General features: G+C 53.1%; 10 protein-coding genes across 10 annotated transcripts; 5 read left to right on the top strand and 5 right to left on the bottom strand.

The window, feature by feature from the left end:
• Window positions 1–2,053: 2,053 nt before the first annotated feature.
• On the bottom strand, window positions 2,054–3,070 carry BKA58DRAFT_109596 (Methylthioribulose-1-phosphate dehydratase). The gene is made up of 3 exons (XM_046163885.1): window positions 2,925–3,070; window positions 2,704–2,847; window positions 2,054–2,654 (listed from the first exon to the last, which is right to left on the bottom strand). The coding sequence occupies exons 1-3, from the start codon at window positions 3,030–3,032 to the stop codon at window positions 2,208–2,210; spliced, it is 699 nt and encodes a 232-aa protein (XP_046029917.1). The 5' UTR covers window positions 3,033–3,070; the 3' UTR covers window positions 2,054–2,207.
• Window positions 3,071–3,208: 138 nt separating this feature from the next.
• On the bottom strand, window positions 3,209–4,365 carry BKA58DRAFT_378615 (uncharacterized protein). The gene is made up of 3 exons (XM_046169723.1): window positions 3,844–4,365; window positions 3,562–3,788; window positions 3,209–3,512 (listed from the first exon to the last, which is right to left on the bottom strand). The coding sequence occupies exons 1-3, from the start codon at window positions 3,878–3,880 to the stop codon at window positions 3,354–3,356; spliced, it is 423 nt and encodes a 140-aa protein (XP_046029916.1). The 5' UTR covers window positions 3,881–4,365; the 3' UTR covers window positions 3,209–3,353.
• A 4-nt stretch (window positions 4,366–4,369) lies between these two features.
• Window positions 4,370–6,195, bottom strand: BKA58DRAFT_378613 (uncharacterized protein). Its single transcript, XM_046169722.1, has 3 exons — window positions 5,539–6,195; window positions 5,222–5,490; window positions 4,370–5,173 (listed from the first exon to the last, which is right to left on the bottom strand). The coding sequence occupies exons 1-3, from the start codon at window positions 5,874–5,876 to the stop codon at window positions 4,773–4,775; spliced, it is 1,008 nt and encodes a 335-aa protein (XP_046029915.1). The 5' UTR covers window positions 5,877–6,195; the 3' UTR covers window positions 4,370–4,772.
• A 631-nt stretch (window positions 6,196–6,826) lies between these two features.
• BKA58DRAFT_109450 (uncharacterized protein) lies at window positions 6,827–9,557 on the top strand. Its single transcript, XM_046163884.1, has 3 exons — window positions 6,827–7,000; window positions 7,048–8,328; window positions 8,379–9,557. Exons 1-3 carry the CDS (start codon window positions 6,950–6,952, stop codon window positions 9,450–9,452), a joined length of 2,406 nt encoding a protein of 801 aa, XP_046029914.1. The 5' UTR covers window positions 6,827–6,949; the 3' UTR covers window positions 9,453–9,557.
• Window positions 9,558–9,572: 15 nt separating this feature from the next.
• On the bottom strand, window positions 9,573–10,779 carry BKA58DRAFT_378610 (ribonuclease P/MRP 30 subunit). Its single transcript, XM_046169721.1, has 3 exons — window positions 10,636–10,779; window positions 10,523–10,578; window positions 9,573–10,456 (listed from the first exon to the last, which is right to left on the bottom strand). The coding sequence occupies exon 3, from the start codon at window positions 10,409–10,411 to the stop codon at window positions 9,662–9,664; it is 750 nt and encodes a 249-aa protein (XP_046029913.1). The 5' UTR covers window positions 10,412–10,456; window positions 10,523–10,578; window positions 10,636–10,779; the 3' UTR covers window positions 9,573–9,661.
• BKA58DRAFT_427586 (kinase-like domain-containing protein) lies at window positions 10,710–12,775 on the top strand (the record flags this gene model as incomplete). Its single annotated transcript, XM_046172988.1, has 5 exons — window positions 10,710–10,779; window positions 10,871–11,559; window positions 11,618–11,812; window positions 11,860–12,279; window positions 12,331–12,775. The coding sequence occupies 5 exons, from the start codon at window positions 10,710–10,712 to the stop codon at window positions 12,415–12,417; spliced, it is 1,461 nt and encodes a 486-aa protein (XP_046029912.1). The 3' UTR covers window positions 12,418–12,775.
• A 437-nt stretch (window positions 12,776–13,212) lies between these two features.
• Window positions 13,213–16,549, top strand: BKA58DRAFT_409407 (tRNA synthetases class I-domain-containing protein; the record flags this gene model as incomplete). The annotated part of the gene is made up of 2 exons (XM_046172149.1): window positions 13,213–15,513; window positions 15,569–16,549. 2 exons carry the CDS (start codon window positions 13,213–13,215, stop codon window positions 16,547–16,549), a joined length of 3,282 nt encoding a protein of 1,093 aa, XP_046029911.1.
• Window positions 16,550–16,679: 130 nt separating this feature from the next.
• Window positions 16,680–19,825, bottom strand: BKA58DRAFT_378604 (uncharacterized protein). Its single transcript, XM_046169720.1, has 5 exons — window positions 19,266–19,825; window positions 18,976–19,138; window positions 18,542–18,924; window positions 18,135–18,492; window positions 16,680–18,034 (listed from the first exon to the last, which is right to left on the bottom strand). Exons 1-5 carry the CDS (start codon window positions 19,586–19,588, stop codon window positions 16,931–16,933), a joined length of 2,331 nt encoding a protein of 776 aa, XP_046029910.1. The 5' UTR covers window positions 19,589–19,825; the 3' UTR covers window positions 16,680–16,930.
• A 139-nt stretch (window positions 19,826–19,964) lies between these two features.
• BKA58DRAFT_436772 (uncharacterized protein) lies at window positions 19,965–20,333 on the top strand (the record flags this gene model as incomplete). The annotated part of the gene is made up of 3 exons (XM_046173436.1): window positions 19,965–19,972; window positions 20,022–20,152; window positions 20,200–20,333. 3 exons carry the CDS (start codon window positions 19,965–19,967, stop codon window positions 20,331–20,333), a joined length of 273 nt encoding a protein of 90 aa, XP_046029909.1.
• Window positions 20,334–20,923: 590 nt separating this feature from the next.
• BKA58DRAFT_436771 (uncharacterized protein) lies at window positions 20,924–21,625 on the top strand (the record flags this gene model as incomplete). Its single annotated transcript, XM_046173435.1, has 1 exon — window positions 20,924–21,625. One exon carries the CDS (start codon window positions 20,924–20,926, stop codon window positions 21,623–21,625), a length of 702 nt encoding a protein of 233 aa, XP_046029908.1.
• Window positions 21,626–21,766: the final 141 nt, after the last annotated feature.

Raw genomic sequence — 21,766 nt, 5'->3', positions numbered from 1 at the left:
TAGTGGTTCGCGCTGGTTGGGAGAACCAGGAACGCAATAGAGGTGACTCACCTGCAGGACTGCATCCGGCCATGAAAAGACCAACAAGACTCACCGGGTAACATTATAAGTTGAACCAATACCATCTGTTGTGAAGCCATAGAGGCGCAAGGATGGTAGGCCAGTAGCAGGTGTGGTAATGGCGAACCGGTCTTTCTGTGAACCTTGGAAGCTATGAAACTTCAACTCATACTTTTCGAACAGTGTGCATCATAGTAACGCAAGAGAGATACACCTTTGCGATCAGCGAGGCATGTTCTCTGGCTTCGTAGATGGATGTTAGATGCATGGGCAACATCCGCGCAGGAATATTGACATTGGTTAGCGCACGCCAGGATTGATGATATAATGCGTAGCTAACAAGGGTTGTCGCGAAAGTCATTTGCGCCACGATATTGTGCAGATTCATCCTCATATCTATCGCATATCTATGAATCTACTTTTATTTCATCCGATTTGTCGAGTCATAGATCAAGATATGTGTCTCTTGAGTAAATTGTTACTTGGCCCCAGTCGCTCAGGCACTACGAGTATCGCAAATACTCGATGTCTAACTTCCCTAGGTAGTTTCCCCACCTCCTCTCCGCGGTTTCCAGCGAACCGCCTTACTCTTAGGAATAACAACGCCTGGCAAACACATATGTATCCGTCGGATCAGATCCCCGTTCCATCTACTATGGCCATCCCATACTTCAATGAATTCCAAGCCCTTGAAACGGGCGAGATTGTTCTCTATCCCTAGGACTATACTTCCCCGACATGTCTTGAGTTGCATCCTTTCAATGACCTGTAGTTGCTTCTGGCCGACATGATCAAGCAGCTTCCATGAATTGAAATGTCCTATCTAACCCTTCATAGTAAAGACATTGAGAGTGTAAGGCAGCATAACGATCCCTGCGTGGATCTGCGAGTAGCTTCGAAGAAGGGCAAGGGGATCTTGCTTGATCCCGGCTCAATCTCTCTTCGCTATTGCTATCACCTCTATCCTTTCGATACGCAATACATACTCGTATATGATGTCACGAAGCTCTGGTGGCAGAAGGAGAAGAGGAGAGTTTGCCTGGTTCAATTGAGTTCTGTCAGATTGTAAGTAAGATATAGCGGAAGTGTGAACTCTTGAACTTACCGACGCACTCTCTCCGCATGCGAAGTGCTTGGTCGGTCCATGTCATGAAGTCCTCCTGAAAGCTCCATGGAAGCTTCTTGGCAGTTGATTTCCTTAGTTGAATCTATTAGCATAGTGGTCGACGATCAAGGTATAGGCGCGTATTTGCGGAAGGTAAAAGGGTAGAAGATTGGCATATTAACACGCAAAAGAAACATTTGGCCTACACGTGCAATGCCACCAATTCACCCGACATCCTAATCTATTAGAATACACGGGGTGATATCGTGATTGCTGCAGTGAGGCTCACCTCAACGAACGCAGCCAAAACGATTGGCCTGTCTCCCTAACCAGTGCTACATTCACTTGAGGTCCTCGAGTGAATGTGGCTACGCAAAAATCACCTTAATATCACACTTCTGGCCCCTCGCCGCCGCAACTTTCGCTTCTTTCACACGAGCGAACTCCTTGCTGCTGGCCCATAGGCCCCTAAGCTCTCCCAGATACAGCTTTTTTAACCCCTTGCATCTGCGCAGGGTCACAAGCACCCTCTCCAAACCGTAACTTCCACTCGGAAACGTGCCCCAACTTACATCAACCATGATCTTTCGCAACGCGCTGGTGGATGTTGAAATGACTCAAACCTCCTATCAGTACTACTGCAATCTTATGGAAGAGGATCCGCGGAGCGTAGTACGACTGGTGGTTCCTGATTTACTGACAACATTTCCTAACCTACGTAAGATCGTGATTGCGTGTTCGTATCATGCGAATGGGATTCAGGGAAAACATAGTTTTAATACTCAAGTTTCGTGGGCGCCGTTTCACGAAGAGGGAGTCGAAGTTGCGTTCCGTGAGTAGGACCTACTTGGTAGAGACTGTGAGGGCAGGACTCGATAGTTTCATGTTAAAACACTGAAGATATCACTGTAAATCTTTGGTTGATGCAGGAGATCGAAGGCGGAACGATTGGGAAAGATATGACAGCTAAGGACTTCTCTTAAGTCCTCATATACTTGCCCTTCCACTTACGTCCAAGTCCGCCCAGAGTATCTCCGTCTCTTCACTTCGTCCATGGCAGACCCAGCTTCTTCATCTCCACTGCCAGCTGAAGAATATAATCGATACTCTCGCACTGCGTCTTCGCCTTGTGTACGTTATCTCCCCACACGTAGATGCCGTGTCTCTTGACAAGAATCGCGTACGAATCGGGGTATTTCTCCATCGCCTCCTCCAAGCTCTCCCTCAAATCCTCCTCGTGCGCGGTGTTCTCGATTATGGGTATACGTAGACGGTCATAGTAACCTAGGTTACCCTGCTTCCCTCTTCCTTTCGGTATGCCCTTGATCTGTTCAATCTCTTCGATCTCAAAGCATGCGTCTTTTCCGAAATCGCGCTCAACGAGGAGGGTCACGAGGACGGCCCATTGCGAGTGTGTGTGGATGCAGCAGCCAGCGCCGCGTTCGAAGGCCGCAAGGAAGAGAGGCGTGCACGCTGAGGGTTTGAGGACCTAGCACTGTCTTAGCTTGTTTCCCATGGTCCGGCATCGCGCGATATACCTGTGGTCTCCTCAAGTACTCCTTGCTGTTGAAGTCCATAACAAACATATCGGTAGGCTTCATGAGCTCTTTCTGTACGCCGCTGGGCGCAATGTAAATCTTGTCTTCATGGCGTATGCTTGTTCCTCCGCCAGTGCCCGTCACCTGGCGGAATCTCCGTGTTAGCCATCACTCGATCGTGTCTTCGTCCGCGTCCTCCCGACGCCTGGAGATCATCGTACCCAGCCCAAGCTGTAAAACTTTGCGCAGAGCGTGCAGATGTGATTCGCGGGGTGACTTGGGTCATCGGAGCGCACGAGGGCCTCGGCATCATGTTCGTTGGAACTCATTGTGATGTTGCGCAAAGGTGTCGTCGAGGTGTGAAGTTTGGTGGATTTTCTGGAGCCCAATGACGCGACTTGCGATCGCGACTACCCCACGTGGTCCGCGCTAGTGTTCATCCCACCATAGTCAGGCACAATGCAGACATCAATCTAGGAAGATCATACAAAACTTAGGGACATGGTTGAAAGAGTGTCTGTGTCTATTAATTACCAAATGGAAAATAAGGCTGTCTCATAGTCAGAGACCATAGCCTGAGGTATCATCGATGTCCAACGCTCATACCACTACCAGTCCTCCAGGAAAGTCGCTTGACTTGGGTATCATATCTAGTTTGTAGTCGTATTCTGCGCCAAAGGAGAAGGCTCATGCTCCTTCTTCTTGTCCAAATGAAGTACTTCCTTGACCTTGTCGCCCAATCCCTTGCGATCAGGTGATTGGCTGTGGCCGCCGTGCTTCTCCTTGTAGACGTTTCCGGCTCCACCTCGCTGTAGTCGTGTCAGTCGAACTCGGAATAACTCATATTATACGACGTACGCCGGTGTGGAACTCTTCCTGCGCGTTACGCTGGTTGATCTCAGGAACCATGTCTACTGAGCGACGACCTTCGTCAGACTGCGGCCCAACGCGAGGCGACTTTCCAATGTTGCCAGCTCCCCCACGGCCAGTGGAGAACTCTCCATCGAGAGATTCGCCTTGCACGCCTTCGCGAACCATGCCTCCATCAGTGTAGACATTGGTATCGGGACCAATGTTGCCGGCGCCTGCATCAGCGATTAGCTTTTCCTGTTGCATATTGGAGTATCTTGTAAAGTGTACCTCCACGGCCAGTTGAGTGAATCGGGGTAGTAGTCATTCTGATGGTTTAGCTTTCGCAATTATTGGGGAAACAAATGTCGTCTTGTTGAGATGACAAAGGATTGGTGTCAAGGATGTAGGATAGGCTAGGATGGTCGAACGGCAGGGCGAAGCGCGTTTTCAGGCTCTTATATTCACTCATGCAGTCCTACAAACAGGCCATCTCAGAGTGACGCAATGACGCAATCGCATCTCCAGGTGCTCTAATCGATTGGCGACGCGGGATGGAAGTCGTTCCCGAGTTGAAAACAGGCGCCAGCAGGCTCATGGCTGCTAGTCGTCCAACTAAGAGGATGAGCCAAGGAAAGATGCGAGCATGAGGTACAAATTTCGATGGTTTTGACTCTTCTCATTGTTCCGTGGGTGTGGTTTATGCGATGGCGTGAGGTGATCTTCAGTGTTCGCGCGATAAGGCCGGGTGGATTGATTCGCCCAGCGACTGACTAAGCGAGCTGTATCCCACTGTTCGACCTGGTGATTGCATTCTCACATGTCATCGCCGACATGGACACGGCTTGCTCGGAGGTCGGTGGAAGCTTTGGCGAGAGATGCGCTGCACGAGGATTGCTGGGATCTGTAGTCTTGTAGCTCTTGCCCCCCCTAACGCAGGGGCAGTGAGCGGGCCACGCGTGGTATCAGATTGCGTCGTTATACACATCATATACACAACACACACTCTAGAAACCGGCTTATGGTTTATTACCCTAGGCGTAGAGTTTTGATAGCCTCGCGAGGAGTTTACACAATCAAATACAAGTCTTAATTTGGGCATGCCTTTTTTGAAGAGGCTTGAATTACGATTATGCGGTACGAAGCGCTCTAACTGTATCGTGGTTGTACAAAAGTTGAAAATCGGTAAAGGAGTATCATCATATCGAACATCTGATACTTCAAGATCTGAGGCCTTGCTCATCACTTGGTCTGGTTTGACCTTCTTCCGCGTTTCTAGCTTGCACTTTGTCTTGGTCTGCATGCTTGGCCGGATCAAAGACATAGATTGGGAACTCGAGGAAGATGGTTCTCTTTAGAATGACGGGCATCTTGGCGTATAGCTGTGGCGGGAAAGGGATGAGAATGCTCGTCCGGTGGAGGTATTGCTCGTACTCGGGCCATCGGTTGCCTTTCTCGTATCTCTTCTTTGCGCCAGGTCGTTCCTGCAGCGTAAGGCCGGATACGAACATGAGTAGGAGAGTCAGGAAGAATGGACCGAGAATAGAAGCGTACAGTGCATCATATGCACCGCCCGAGACGTAGTTGTTTGCAGCCGGGGATACAGCGATCGTGAAGATACCTGTCATAATCAGTTTCGGTCCAAAGAATCTCAATGAACAACACCTACCGAATTGAATAATTATCTCGCCGAAGTAATTTGGGTGGCGCGTCCAGGCAAAGAAACCAACATTGCATACGGCGCCATCGCTACCGTGAGCAGTACGGAACCTGTACTTTTGGACGTCGGAAACACTCTCCATGATGAACCCGATTGACCATAGGATAATGCCAGCGATGTCACATCCTGTTCCAAAGTCTGGCTGATTGAACCGGGTAACTTTTGGCGAGTTCAGGATAGTGACCGGCATGGATACAGTCCAGACCCAGAACATTTGACTGTAATCCATCAGCAACAACATCCAGCTGACGTCTGTAGCTACTCACAATACCCAGAATCCGAGGAACGACCAGAACTTGTCCCTCTTGTCGTCGAAGCGATCATCTTTGCCAGTCTTGAGAATTCTGAAAAGGAGGAAGCCGCTCAATCTTGCCGCCCATAGCATGATGAACAACGAAACGACAATATTGCGCGCATCGCCTCGGTTTTCGCTACACGAGAGCGTGATAATGGCAAGAAGGATGAAATTGGTGCCGCCGGCGAAGTCGGTAAGTTTGTCGAACTTGAACGAAAAGGCAATCGCAAAGCCGATCAGCTGGTACGCAACAGTGACGAGGAAGGTGATGGCAAGATAATAGTCATCGAGGACGTGTATGGCGGCCATGATGACCTTTGGACGGTGCTGCTGTTGTGTGCGCGAACCTTGACAGCAGAGCTCCGCCTACATATACAGAAGCCTAGATCTGACAGCTACGTCGCTACCTACGGAAGCCGAACATTCCACGCTGCGCTGGCAGAATTTGGCCGACTCCGACGAGCGAGAATCGTATTCTTTGCGATGGAAGTTGGCCCCAGGGGCTGCAAGCGTCAGGCCCAGGGTAATGACGCACGTCATCGGTCGCCAAGCCACGATTACTAGGCACGACTTTCTCCCGCGATCACCAGCCCTACCTAGGTACGCATGCTTCACAGAACAACGCGACTTTGCAGCGTCGCGATTCATAAGCCTTTTCTATCGCACGGGCAATTGAGCGGAAATAAATCGGTAATGGAAGATCGATTCCGTTCATGCACGAGCGGAAGGAAGAATACGCCATGTTCCACAGAGTGAAACGCTTCCAGTGTGAACCCCATCGCCTCGCGCACACCGCGTGTCAGACTTCATCACCATAGCGGCTGGCCAGACGATCGTGAAGCTTGACTACCATCAAAGTCGCTGTTCGTGGGCCTGTCGATCATGGATCGCACCTTACTAGTCTGCAACAAACCTTGATGGTTAGGTTGACCCGACAATGCCATCACCGGCTGCACTACTGCGCGCTGGGACTCCATTTGAGGAACATCGTTCCGACCCTTGAGACGCACCTGAACACGGTTCGAGTAGCCGCGAAGGCTCGAAACCAGCACCACACGGTTAGAAACATGCTGAGCGGGGCTGCCATGTCGGACCCGTTAAGTAGGATAGTTTCCGCCTCAGTCATGAACCTTTGAACGGTTTGGCACGCTCTCGCACTATCGGAAGCTTACATTCGTTTGCATCCGGACTACCTGTTTCTATTGTGTGTCCACACGTTTCCGTTCCATCTTCAACTCTTCGGTCTTCTGCTGTGCAGGTACTGAGCGGTTCTGCATGTCTGCGACATCGCCTTCGATTCTATTCCAGCTGGACTGTTGATGTACTAATTACTAATTCTCTTTTCCATCGTTCCTGGTTTTCGCTTCATCAGAGATATCGCCATGACAAGAACTCGGTCGTCCTGGGTGCCAGCCCTGCTGCTCATCGGTGCAGTATGTATGCCGTTTGCCTGTAGAAACTCTTCACTGACTATGTTTAGACGGTCACTCAGGCAGTACTTGACCTTCACAATACTAACATACGAACCGAAGTCTCGGGCAGACGTATCGACAACTTGGTTTCGGGACTCGACTGGCAACGACGGGATACAGGAGCACTCGCCAGTGCACTGGACAATGGAAATATCGCCGCCAGGTTTGCACAAAACGGCCTGGACGCAAACGCCTTATTGAATGGGCTCGCGCAAGGGCAAGGACAAGGCCAAAGGAGTGGGAACGGAGACATCACTTCGGGTGATGTTGGTGGAGACCTCGCAAATCAGATCGCTGGTGGGGGCTCTACGACCGTTGGCGACATTCTCATTGGGCTTAATGGGCAAAAGCAGAGTCCATCGAGGAACCAAACCAGCACGCCGCAGCCGCAGGGCCAGAGTGGTGCGCAAGGAACGTCACAGGGTGCTATCGAAGGAGCAGGAGGAGACATCAAGTCGAGCGACATCGCTGGGGATCTTGCAAACCAGCTGGCTCCCAAACCCGGTTCTGGTCAGAGTGGCAGCGCCGATATTGCTGGAGATCTTGCGAACCAACTCGCACCGAATGGACAAGGTCAACTACCATCCCCGTCTGGAGCACCACAAAATGGTAGTAACTTTCAGACTATTCAGATAGTTCAGACTATCGTCACTCAACCCAATGGCCAGGAGATTGCAGCAACGCTGGTCGAAGCAGCGCCGCAGGGAGCAGCCAAAGCGACGCCACCCGCTGGAGAAGCCCCAGCAGCAGCATTGCCATCCGTCCCAGCTGAAGCGACATCAGCATCCTCATCAGCTGCCGGAGAAGCAACTGCTGTTTCATCATCAACCGCCGCAAAAGCACCAGCTGAAGCACCTGCTTCATCACCGGCAGGAGCGGAGGCCCCGACTACGACGTCTTCGGCTAAGGTGGAAGCACCGGCAGAGGCAGCACCGGCATCGTCTCCAGCGAAAGGAGAAGCATCCGCTTCATCATCAGCTGCCGAAAAGGCACCAGCTGCATCCTCCAAAGCTGCTGTCGAGACACCAGTGGTAGCAACTGCGTCAGCATCATCCGCCGCCGTTGAGAAACCAGCAGAGGCTCCCGCTTCGTCAAAGGCGGCGAAGACAGTTTTCCCTGCTGGGAAGTCAGCTTTGCCAAAAGTGACCCCTATTCCCTGGACGAATGCGCCTTCCCAGGTGGGAGGTATGGCTGCTGGAAACTCCAGCAGCATGGGTGCTAAGGGGGCCGCTATGCCCGCTGCTGAGCCTATGCCGACGGCCAGTCTAGCGGAAAACAAGAACTCTACGGTACGTTATTGAGTTATGTTCTATTCTGTACATCGCTAACGCTACCGAAGGGTTCAGCAGCCGCCATGGCACCTGCAGCTGCCGTGACCGTATCGGCCGGATCAGAGCTCGCAGCTGGCGCTCAAGGTGCCTCAAACTCCACTTCTGCCAGTACTGCAGCAATCGACTCGGCCAAACTTACGGCCGGAGGCCTTGCTGCAACGACAACAACTGCAGTGGGCATGGCAGTCACAGTCAAAGCCGATGGAAACAGTACTGCTGGAGTTGCCAGCGCTTCTGGTGGAGGTGGAGCAGCAGCCGCAGTTACAGTTGTCGCTGGCTCAGGATCTGGAACGAACGGCACTGCATCCTCAGGTGGGGCAGCAGCTGCGGTCACTGTTGTCGCTGGCGAAGGAAGCAATGGAACCGCCGCCGGCCTTGCGGGAGCTACAACAACTACAAAAGCCGCGGCTGCAGTCACTGTCGTCGCAGGATCCGGTGGCGCAGCCGCCGCTACAGCAGCTTCTCAGTGTAACTGCGCTTGCTTGTGTCCTGCTGGATCTTTCCCCATGTCCGCACCACAGGCCCAGCCCTTCCAACTAGGATCCATGAGCAGCGCGCCAACAATGAGTCAGAGTACCATGCAAACTGTCGTGGGCAGTGCGGTAACGGTTGAAGCTGGGGGTTCGCCACCCCCTGGAGCACAGCAGGCTGCTTCGACCAGCTCAAGCAGCACCGTAGCTATCGACTCGGCTACACTGACTCGGCCTGGCCTTGTCGCAGGAACTACGACGAGTGCGGCCGGAGCGGGTGTTACTATGATGGCTAGTGGATCTGCTTCTGCTTCTGCTTCTGCTTCTGCTTCTTCAGCGTCTGCGACATCAGCATCTGCATCTGCAAGTGTCACACCATCTGTCGAGGTATCGCTTGCATCAGCAACTTCTTCCTCTCCCTCTCCAAGAGCAACAACAAGCGCACAGGCTCAGAGCCAAGTCGCAGCCGGCGCGCCTGCGCCTACGCCCGCTGAAGAGCCCCTTCCCTTCGATATCAGCACTGTTGCACTACAGAGTCGTGTTACGGTGAATCTCGGAAGGAGGTTAGTGAAGCCGACGCCGGAGGTCCAGGCGGCGGTGTGGTGGTGGTAGATATCTCAGATTCCACAACATCAATGGTCTATCTTTTGTTAGTTTCTATGTTATATAGTTGATTGTAGCAGTTGAACATTGAGTGTTCCTGTGAGGTAGTAATGTTGAGGAGAATACAAAGGTGTGGGTATGACTGTTCTTGTGCATTGCTGCTCGTGTCTATGGGTATCATCTGCCGTCTGTTTGGATAGAGTCATAATGCTCCTTCTTCAAGATCCTGTCACTTCTTCACCTCCCTCCTGTACTTTTGCCTTTTTGTTCTTGGCTTGCTGGCGCTTCGAGATTGGCTTTTCCGCCTTGGTCTCGTGCAGGGGAGTGCCCTCTAAGCTCTCGCCTGGCCGCTTGCCGTTCTGGTTCTTGTTTGCTTTCCCCTTGTGGCCTTGTTTGTCTTTGCCCCCGGCCGCAGAGCTCTGCGCTGGTTTCTCACCACCATAGACAATATCTATGATGCCCTTGAAGCTCTGGCGCTTCAGTCGCGCATACTCGACTACGCTCCTGGGCTCCTTTGTAAGACCGTCTTTCCCTCTCTCTGTGCCGAGTCCCCAAACAGAAGCCAGGTTGATGACATCGCTTGGTGCGCGTATGCCTAGCACGCTCTTCGCTTCTGAACTAAAGATGAGGCCCCGACCGCGGGTCACGCGTATGAGCTGTGTCGCATTGCTAATCAGGTTGCGCTTTGCGGCGGGATCGCTTGACATGATACCCTGGCTGTAGCATATCTCAATCTTAATACCACGGGATATAGCTGTCCCCAGCGTAGGGAACTTGAAGTGGGACTCGAACCGCCTAGTCAGGTCGAGTGAAATTATGTCTACGTCCAGACTCTGACATGCTTGCTGGAGGGTGCGATCGTCGGTCGGTCGCGCAGCCACGAGGTCATATTGCTGCTGGAGTTGGGGTATGCGGAAGTTGGAGGCCGAGTCGGTCAGGAAGATGTTGCAGCGTCGTACAATGCGCATGCGCGGAGGAACTGGAAAGGGGAGTTTTGTGGGTACAGGTGAACTCTGGTTGAGCAACGCATTAGTGATTGAAAAGTAGAAGGTGAAAGGGCCGCCGCTTCCTCGACGTACTATATCAGTCGGCAGTTTTCCCGAATAGGTGTGCGTGAGAGCAACAACGTCGTATCCTACTGCACCGCGTCAGTCCACCGCCGGCGCATTCAACTACAACCCAAAGAGCTCACATTCGTCGAGAAACGCTACTGTGCGCTGCAGCTCGCGCGTCGCGTCCGTCCAGGGCACATTAAGGTCGTGGAACATGGCTGCAATAGCTAGAATGATTACTGCAGGGGTTGAGGGGGAAGTGCGGCAGCGCAAGATAAATAATTGTAAGTGAGATAGAAGGGATCGTCATCAGCACCTGGGCCCGCCTGCCGGAAAAGCTTGGCCCTTGCCTGGTACTAGTCTAACGCCCACAAGCCATCCTCCACCACCAACACGAGCAGCCAGAGCTCACCACCGCCGACACCCAGGCACCCCCGCCCAACCAAGAGGCCCATCGCGACTGCCGTGACGGCCCTCTGCCGTGCCTTCCTTCATACCGACTCCTTGCGCTCGCTGTACTTGGTGCGCTTGCAGGCCTTGCCCTCTTCTCCCAGGGTCCCGACGTCCTCCGCTTCTTCACCCCACTACACGACCCCTCGCTCGATACAACAGGCCCTTGGCGCATAGATCTCACTGATCTCACCTCAGGAGAACGCGCGGAGTGGACTATCACAGATCTCCCGAAGAACTGCTTTGTTGCCCGAATGGCGTTGAACAACAGTAGCGGGGCTACAAGCCTCGCTCGCGTCTACGCCGATGTCAACGCGAACATGCCCCGGTCATACTGGGACTACGACTCCGTGAATATCTCCTGGGGCGTTCTCGAGAACTACGAGGTTGTCCGTAAGATCGGCCGTGGAAAGTACTCGGAGGTCTTTGAGGGCATCAACGTGGTTAACTACCAGAAATGCGTCATCAAGGTCCTCAAGCCTGTCAAGAAGAAGAAGATAAAGCGTGAGATCAAGATCCTGCAGAATCTGTCGGGTGGCCCCAACATCGTCTCGCTGTTGGACGTGGTGCGCGACAACCAGGTTAGTGACGGCTCCGACTGGATTGGCGACTGGGTACTGAGGCCCAACCGCTACCGCGTGCTTGAGAGAGAAGCTGATTAACAATCTACAGAGCAAGACACCCTCGCTGATATTCGAATATGTCAACAATACCGACTTCCGGAGTCTGTACCCCAAGTTCCAGGACTACGACGTGCGATACTACATCTTCGAACTGCTCAAGGCCCTCGACTACTGCCACAGCAAAGGCATCATGCACCGTGATGTCAAGCCTCATAACGTTATGATCGATCATGAAAAGCGGAAGGTGGGTACATCCTCCCCGAGCAGAGGAGCATAGCTAACGAGTAGTAGTTGCGCCTCATCGACTGGGGTCTAGCGGAATTCTACCATGCAGGAACCGAATACAACGTCCGCGTCGCGTCACGTTACTTCAAGGGCCCCGAGCTACTAGTCGACTTCCAAGAGTACGACTACTCGCTTGATATGTGGTCATTGGGTGCCATGTTCGCTTCGATGATCTTTAGGCGGGAACCATTCTTCCACGGCAACAGCAACTCTGACCAGCTCGTCAAGATTGCCAAGGTGCTTGGAACGGAAGACCTGTTTGACTATCTCGACAAGTACGACATTGAACTAGATGCCCAGTACGACGACATACTTAGTCGGTATCCCAAGAAGCCTTGGCACTCGTTCATCAATGCCGAGAACCAGCGCTTTGTCAGCAACGATGCGATTGACTTCCTCGACAAGCTGCTGCGATACGACCATCAGGTAAGTCTTGTCATATGTAAAGATGCATTGTCAAAGACTAACATGTATCAGGACCGACTGACTGCCCAAGAGGCTATGCAACATCCTTACTTTGCGCCCGTCCGACAGGCTGCGCAGCAAAACAGCGCCGCGGCATGATTGAGATACCCATTCACGTAATTAGACTTTATGTAATAGCATAAAAGTTACAGCAACGAAATACTCGGTCTCCCATTCATCCATTCCAAGTTCTTTGGCTTGAGACACAACTGAGGTGCCGGCGTACAAGCACAAGGCGCAAATCACGGAGCGGCAGTGCATAGGGCAAGGTGCTAGGTATCGTTCTTGTATAAGCGATGGTGAGCGCAATGGTACATCGCAGGCGCATGGGAGCAAACAAGGCTCAACAAGCAATCGGCTCAATGCATATTGGGGTGTTGGTGGACAATCATTCTTGCTAGAAATGTCTTATGCCCACGGTAGTCAATGATGATTCTTTTTGTGACACATCCATCTCTGACTCGACTTGTGCACCTCACCTGGTGTCTTGCTTTTCATCATATGTAAATCATCGTCGGCCACTGCCGACATAATGTCGGCGAGCTCCTATCATCTCGCAATGACTGTTTCCCGTCATGACTGTGAGCCATGCTCATCGCTCGATGACTGCATACAACAATGGTTCGTCGTCGTAGGCGGGGTCCGTCCGAGCTCCTGGATGTGGGGTGACGCAGGCCGGACTTGGACGACTCACACCCAGGCACTTTTTTGTTAATGTTGCCCCGCACCGCGCCCACTACACTGCGCGCCGCCTGCAGACGAAACCTCGATTCTCAACACCTTGCCAGACGCCGATTGCAATTGAGACGGCCAATCCGTAGCCTATCGCGAACCTACACCCCGCTTCACGCTGAGCGCGTGCTCACCCACAAACACCACTACTCGACCGCAACCATGGCGCTCAACGCGTCCTCCCACAACTCGACCGGCGAGAAGACGACGCCCAACACTGCGCCGCCGCCTGAACTCAGCGCAGACGTCAAGAAGGACATCCTTGGCGCTGCCGAGAACGAGGCTACCGGCCAACATGCGCCCGGCCGTGAGAACGACAAGGGCGTAGAGAAGAAGGAGAAGTCGGCCAAGGAACTGGAAAAGGAGCGCAAGAAGGCCGAGAAGGACGCAAAGTTCAAGGCAAAGAAGGCAGCTGCCGCCGGTGCCTCCAAAGATGCCGCCGCTCCAGCCAAAGAGAAGAAGAAGAAGGGCAAGGAGGAGGAGCAACTACCAGAATACGTCGAAGAGACACCCAAGGGCGAGAAGAAAAGGCTACGACCCCTAGACGACGCATACACAAAGGCATACATACCCAAGGTCGTCGAGTCGGCATGGGATGCATGGTGGGATTCCCAGGGCTTCTTCAAGCCTCAGTTCGCCGAGAACGGAGACGTCAAGGGACCCGGCCACTTCGTCATTCCCATCCCGCCACCCAACGTTACCGGAAAGCTACACTGTGGACACGCGCTCGCTACAAGTCTCCAGGATGTCCTCATACGGTGGCATAGGATGAGGGGTTACACCACCCTCTACCTGCCTGGTTGCGACCACGCTGGTATCGCTACACAATCCGTCGTCGAGAAGATGCTCAAGCGGAGGGAGAACAAGACCAGATACGACCTCGGCCGCCAAAAGTTCCTTGAGCGGACTATGGAGTGGAAGGAGGAATACCATCAGCATCTCACCAACACTCTACGCAGAATGGGTGGATCGTTTGACTGGACACGCGAGGCTTTCACCATGGATGAAAACTGCTCAAAGGCTGTTACAGAGACTTTTGTGCGCCTACACGAGGACGGTCTGATCTACCGCAGTAACAGGTTGGTCAACTGGTGTACGGCCCTCAACACGGCTCTCAGTACACTGGAGGTCGACAACAAGGATCTGGCTGGACCTACCAAGCTGTCTGTGCCTGGATACGAGAGGATGGTTGAGTTCGGTGTCCTTACTCATTTCAAGTACGCTATTGAAGGTACCGACCAGTTCATTGAGATCGCTACAACACGTCCCGAGACAATGCTCGGTGACTCCGGTATCGCTGTCCACCCCAAGGACGACCGTTACAAGCATCTCGTAGGAAAGAAAGCTCGTCACCCCTTCATCGACCGTCTCATGCCTATCGTCGCTGACGACTATGTCGACCCTGAGTTTGGTACCGGAGCTGTGAAGCTCACTCCGGCACACGACCCCAACGATTTCAACCTCGGAAAGAAGCACGGTCTTGAGTTTATCAACATTCTGAACGACAACGGAACTATGAACAAGAACGCTGGTCAATTCGAAGGCGCCAAGCGCTTCGATGTCCGCTACACCGTTGTCGATGCGCTGAAGAAGGCGGATCTCTTTGTAAAGACGGAGCCTAACCCCATGAAGGTCCCGATCTGCTCAAGATCTGGCGACGTCATCGAACCCATAATGAAGCCGCAATGGTGGATGAAGATGGACAGCCTGGCCAAGCCCGCTATCGAAGCCGTCGAGAAGGGCGATATCAAGATCAGGCCCGCCACCTCCGAGAAGGTCTACATGCACTGGATGAACAACATCCAAGATTGGTGCCTGTCCCGACAGCTGTGGTGGGGCCACCAGGTTCCCGCGTACTTTGTCGAAATCGAAGGTCAAGCGGGTGACCGAAGTGAGGACGAGCTCTGGATCACCGGCCGAACAGAAGAGGAGGCGCGGGCCAAGGCCGAGAAGAAGTTCCCTGGCAAGAAGTTCACGCTATCACGGGATGAGGACGTTCTCGACACATGGTTCTCTTCCGGTCTGTGGCCATTCTCCACCCTCGGCTGGCCCAACCAGACTGTCGATCTGGAGAAGCTCTTCCCCACATCTGTTCTCGAGACCGGATGGGACATTCTCTTCTTCTGGGTTGCCAGGATGATCTTCCTCTCGCTGTACCTTACCGGCAAGGTTCCGTTCAAGGAGGTCTATTGCCATTCGCTCATCCGTGACTCTGACGGCAGGAAGATGTCCAAGTCGCTGGGTAACGTTGTAGATCCTGTTGACATCATGGATGGTATCACTCTGCAGAAGCTACATGACCAGCTTCGCGCAGGTAACCTGGACCCCAAGGAGTTGACCAAGGCGGAGAAGTACCAGAAGACAGCCTTCCCTCAGGGTATCCCCGAGTGCGGTGCTGATGCGTTGCGCATGGCCCTTGTTGGGTACACCACAGGAGGAGGTGACATCTCGTTCGATGTTAACGTAAGTGATTTCCATATAGTGTTCTCAATGTTGTATATACTGACTACATATTCAGGTCATCCACGGATACCGGAGGTTCTGCAACAAGATCTACCAGGCTACAAAGTACGTCATTGGACGTCTGGGTGACAATTTCACACCACGGGAGCAGGTCGCAAAGGGAGGCTCAGAATCGCTACCTGAGCGGTACATTTTGCACCAGCTTAACGTCGCTTCCAAGAAGATTAACGACCACCTGGAGGCACGAGAGTTTAGTCTGGCTACCCAGGCTGCCTACAAGTACTTCTACGTCTACCTCTGCGACACCTACATCGAGAACAGCAAGGCCATTTTCGATGAGGGTAGCGAAGAGCAGAAGGAAAGCGCGAAACAGACGCTCTACACCGCCATTGAGGGAGGACTAAACATGATCCACCCCTTCATGCCCTTCCTCACCGAGGAGCTATGGCAGCGTCTCCCCCGCCGCCAAGGCGACTCCACCCCCTCCATCACCATCGCACCTTTCCCACAGTACAAGCCCGAATTTGAAGACGAGACCGCAAACGCCGAATACGAGCTCCTCGTTGACAGCGCAAAGGGTCTCCGTTCCCTGACCGCCGAATACGCTATCAAGGAAGGCGCATCTACCTACATCAAGTCCCTGGACGACGCCACACACGCCATTCTCTCAACACCCACCTCCCTCCCCTCCATCCGCTCTCTCGCCGGCAAAACCGTCGCAGACATCAAGATCCTATCTCCCACCGACTCCATCCCCTCCGGCTGCGCCGTCTACACAATCGGCACATCCGCGACCGCGTACCTCGACGTCAAGGGCCGCATTGAGCTCGACAAGGAGATCACCAAGGCCCAAGACCGCCTCGTTAAAGCCAACGAGACGATTACGCGCCAGAAGAAGATTATGGACGATGAGTGGGAGCAGAAGGTTAGTGATGCGGTCAAGGAGCAGGAGAAGGAGAAGCTGAGGACTGCGGAGTTGGAGGCCAGGAATTGGGAGGCGAGTATTGAACAGTTTCAGAAGATGAAGATTGAGTAGATGGTGTGTGTTTGTTAGAGGGAGGACATGTGATTTCGATGGAGATGTATTAGCTTAGAAACGATCACTACGACGTAAAGTAAAAGTGCCAATGGATGAATGCGGATTCGTGACTTGGACAAATTGGAATGTTATACATTGGCTGTATGGTATCTTCGTGCAACCACGCATATCTTCTGTTTCGGACCCTTCGCTTGCCGTCTCTTTTTCTCCTATCTTACTATGGTGCATTCCTTCCGACTTCCTATCGTAGCACGAACCTAGAATGAACTCGATAGGTATACATATGATGAAACGAACGCCTCGAATCCAAACCCATAGCGTGCTCCTTCCTTCGTCTCCACCCCAGTTTCCTCTCTCCTCATCTCCTCATCTACCCATCTACGAAACAGCCTTGACCTCCAACGCACCATTAGCACTCTCCTTAACCACCTGCGCGTCTCCACCAGCACCCGCACTACTCTCGTTCTTGACCATAGTAGGCATACTGACACTCCTGCCCTCGCCAAGCACCTCAGGCCTCCACCTAACCAGCAATTTCTGCGCACTAGGTTTCGCCCTCTCGTTCTCCGTCCACATCTCAGCCAGGATATCGACGACGATCTTACGGACAGGCGGACGGAACATATACAGGTAGTGGAGTGTGTTACACGCTAGATCGATGCGCTCGGGGTCTTCTGCCATCTTCTTGAGGCGCACGAGGATGCTGTAGTCGATGGCGGGGATCTCGGAAAGGAAGCGGATGATTATCTTGTCGGTATGTTCAATGTATGGTAGGATGCCGTCGATGAGGCGGAGGGCGCAGCGGTGGTAGTTGCCTGGTGGCTTTGGTGATGTGTGGTGGTTGGAAGAACCGTTTGTGTCGATATCTTCGACGGACTCGGCGAGGACCATGTCGTTGTACCATTCTTCGTTGAGCCATGAGATGGCAACGTCGATGCGCGACTTCCAGTTGTACAGTATGTATTGGTAGAGACCGTCCCTTACCGCATCGCTGATGTGCATATTGCCCTTGGCGTTCTTGACGGCGTATTCATCTTTGATACCTTCTTCCGGGTCGTCTAGGCCAGCGCTGGCTCGTGTAGCTAACCGAGAGAGTATAGTAACCCAGGCGTCTCTGTTGTAGTCTGTGGCCGCAAGTCGGTTGAAGCCGCCTTTAGCGACTTTGCTCTTCTGCGTCTCATCTACACTGCTCAGCATGCCGAAGGCTCGATGTACGGTCATGTCACCGTACTTCTGAACATCCTGTTCTGACAACGGAGGTGCCTCAGGCAGCTTGTAGGGTGCTAACGCGGTTGACGGTCCGCCTTGTGAGGGGAAGGGATTCGAGGGGATGCCATCGAGCTTGTTGATGAGCTGTTCAGCATCTTCGGGTTCGAAGTCAGGCTCGTATTCCTCTTCGTCTTCTGCGGCGGCGGTCGGCGCGGGTTGTACAGGGCGACTTGGTGCGGTCTGTTTGAGTGTCTGGTAACGAGCGCGAACGGCCTATATGAAATTAGCACGGTAACGGCTGACACGTCCAATACGGCTCTAGAGCGTACAGAGCAACATGGGGTGTAGGAATCAGACAGGGATCATCACATACGTTGATGGCTTGTTCGAGCTTTTGCGGGTTCACAGACTGCAGAACAGGCACGACTATCCTGAGCAATTGCTCGGGATCTCTGAAGTTTTGTACATCAAAGTTCGCAGTGCTACCCTCAGCATTCAGTGTGTATAGTTGTCGCCAGCTCACTTCACCAGGCGGTAGCGGTTGGACGGATGGTGTGCGACTTGGAGGTTCAGCGACTAAGCGTTGCCTCTTTGCCGGGTCAAGACCATCAGTGGGCTCAACCGGTGCTGGACGTTTACGGTTAGATTCATCGAACACTTCAACCCGTGTACGATGCATGCGTTCGAGGAACTGCTGTATCCGTCCGTTGACGGGGTTATCTGGGGCGTTTCTACGTTTATGAGCATGAGCAGTACTATCATGTAGCAAGGCAGACATACCTCTTTATGATGTTCACAAGCAATGCCCTTGTTGTACGCTCAATCGACTTCATGATGACCTTGTTCTTGGGCGTCATGGGCGAATTGGCGAGCTTGAGAGGGTTGAAATTGAAGACACTGTTCAGGATCTTATTTACAACATTTGGGCGGCGGTGGATTAACATGCCCAAGCTGTTGAGTGTCGCAGTCACAAGCAAGCCGTCACTAGTCTCTGTTAGAGGCGTCCCAGCAGTCTGCGACTGTCTATCTAACCTGTGATCTCCGTGTATGATGTCCAGCAACCTGTCCAACAGCCCGTGTCCTTCGGCCTCGAGGCTTGCGTATGGTATGAGGGGGTGGTCGCGAGATACGAGGGAGAGGGAGATGTCGTTCGGATCGGCGCGCTGCGAGGGATCAGATGGCTGTTTATACGTTGGATAGAGTGTAGTATTTACCCTAGGGTCCGTAACGCCTGGTGTCTGCACCAGGACGACTTGCTGGAGGAACTTGACGCAACATATCCGCACACCGGGCGCAGCTGCGTCCATTCGTCGCAAGATGTTGGATTTGATGCCGGCCATGAGCTGCCATTTCTGCGCATCGCTGGCGTCGGAGACACTGACACATGCAAGTATAAGAACGGGTTCGTGTAACTGCAATCATGGGCATCTGGCAAGGGGACCTCAAGATGCACATGGCATATTTGACATGGGGACTTCTATCTGATGCCTGGGGTGTCACTTACATGTGTTTGTAGACAAGCGGGTACACGCTGGCGGCGGCCTGGATGGCGCTCTTGATGACGCTCTTGTCTTCAACATTGTCGAGGTAGGCTTTCAGGGTCGCCAGCACAGAGGGCGCGCTGTTCTGCTTGACGTCTTGTGGCCATGTTGGCGACGCAAAAGCCTCGGCTAGAAAGTCGGCACCCCATCGCTGTATCTCGATGCTCTGGTCTTCACTGTAGCCGATGATTGGGAGCACGCCCGGTATGATGGTAGGATAGTATCTACCGTCGCCTAACGCGAGCGACCGGGCGGACTCCATCTGCTGTATCGTTTGCGAACTCATGGCGATGGCTGATGGCGAGTGCACAAGAGACGAGCTCTGTTTCTTCGAAAGGGTGAAGAGATATGACGCTGCTTCACGCGCGCAACGCAGTCAGACTAAGAACGCGACAAAGCCCGGTATCCGACGTCAAGGGCGCTCCCATTCCCAGCAAAGCTAATAATTAAAGAGGCGTAGAGAGCGTGGAGAAGGGAACGGGGTTTGCGCGACTGGTGTTGTTGACTACAGCTGCGGGTGAGGTGAGTGACGCGGAGTGTTCGCGGCAGTGCCATGATGATCTACGCCTGGCCGCCAAGCCCGTCTAGCGTGGTGGAAGTTCACCACCGCGGCGAGACCTCTGCGATTCCCCGCAAAGCAGTGAGAGTCTTAGCACGCCAACATGGGATAGTGAGTTGCATTGCGCATACACTTGGAGGGTTTATGCTAACTTCGATAGCAAACCCTTCCGCTCGACCTACTATGACGACCGCATGCGGGCATCGCCGGCCCTGCTGCGAACCCGCGCGCCGTACCTGATCAAAAACACCATCACCGGCTTCGCTATTTGCACCCTGGTCATTGGCATCTGTATGGCTCGCGTCCTCTCTGCCTAGAGTGCGACTAATATCACATAGACACATACACCATCAATGCCATCTCACAGGATGAGTTTGAGGATGTCATCGTACCGGATAAGCCTCTAGACCGAACCGCACAGCCTCTGGGCACCACCCAAGCACTCCAGCAGGCTGTCGAAGCGCGCAAGTAGCGAAAGACTCGACCTTGTATATTGGTGTATAAGAGTATATGGGCATTGGGCTGGCGCTATAGGATCATTCAGGGAATACCACTTTTTCATCATCTGATCTTGTTCGGCCCACAGAGTTGTGTTGAATTGGTCTGGTATTCGATCGCAGTCATTCGCAGCGATCAGATCACTGGTCGTGTTCTGTGCCTTGAACATGCACTCGCCTCTCTCTACTTGATGCTCACGACTCATGGGTATACGGTTGTGTTCATTGAGCCCGCCTTAGCTCCGGATTCTTCTCGTACCCTGGCCGTTTCCCAAGATCACTGTCGCCTGACCTTGGCGAACTTGAAGTTCGGTATACCGCTATGCCAATCTGGTTCAGCCAATAGTAGGTTCTCTACTACAGCGTCAGTTTACGTACCATGTATTCGCAGCCTACGAGCCTCATGGTTTCAGTCATCACTTAGTGCAGCGTGACCATCGAAAGGTGGCAGCGTAAAGAGCGGTGTCATCCATAAATTAGCTGTGCGCCTGGGTATTTCATCTGTATAATTTTCCTCAGATACATACTAAATTTTGTCGGTCCATCTGACATCCCATCACTAGCTATGGCTGCTCTTTCCACCACCCTCGTCGACTCTGTTCGACTCAGCGCAAGTACCACCAGCAGCACTACCACCAACGAAGCCGATTTGAAGACCTCCACCCGGGTCCAACGAAAAGACAAGTCGTCTGTTAGGCGCTGGTTCAGCTTCGTTCGCAAAGTTGTCTCCTCCCACAATACACGGAAGCAGTCAGAGTGTTCGACATGCGGAAAGAAATCTGAGGAGTCTCTTGTTCAAGCCTCCCATGCTCAAACGTCGTCCATAATCGCGATCACTCCCTCTAGTGTTCACAAGGAGGACATCGATGCCCCGACGAAGGTCGAACCCACTCCCTTTTTGAGGCCCGTTGCGCGGTCCACATCCGTTCGCTGCTCGGCTTCCGCCCCTGCCTTCGCACGATTTTATCTTGAGGCAATCTCTGAAGAAGCAACTGTGTCGGCGATAGATTCGCCGCAGACCGTCGAGCCCGCCAACGTCGAAGACTCCATACCGCCCGAGCCGGTAAAGGCCCAAAGTAGCCGCGGCCCTCGCAAGCCGATCATGATCACCCCCGAGATGATCAAGAAAATCGAGAGGGACAACAAGAGGCGCCAGCGACCTTATGTCCGAGAGGCTGAGGTGAAGAAGAACAGCAGGGGAGCTGTTACCTCAACGTCTGGTGCTAAGGGCGTTCGCGCCAACCCGATGAGGTGGTCGCAAGACTAAGGAAAAGATGAGGGTCAGCGGAAAAAATGGTATCAGGGTATCTGTCCCATATGGGCTTAGGAAATGTGCATTTTCAAAGTCATCGCGATGGTGTGACCTAAAGACATTTCCTGCATCCTGGGTCGTCACTGGCACATAGCA

Source organism: Alternaria rosae, assembly GCF_020736505.1.
Source record: "Alternaria rosae strain MPI-PUGE-AT-0040 chromosome Unknown BKA58scaffold_2, whole genome shotgun sequence".
Taxonomy (NCBI): domain Eukaryota; kingdom Fungi; phylum Ascomycota; class Dothideomycetes; order Pleosporales; family Pleosporaceae; genus Alternaria; species Alternaria rosae.
Note: the sequence above shows the minus strand (reverse complement) of the source record. Positions and strands in the feature narration are given on the sequence as shown.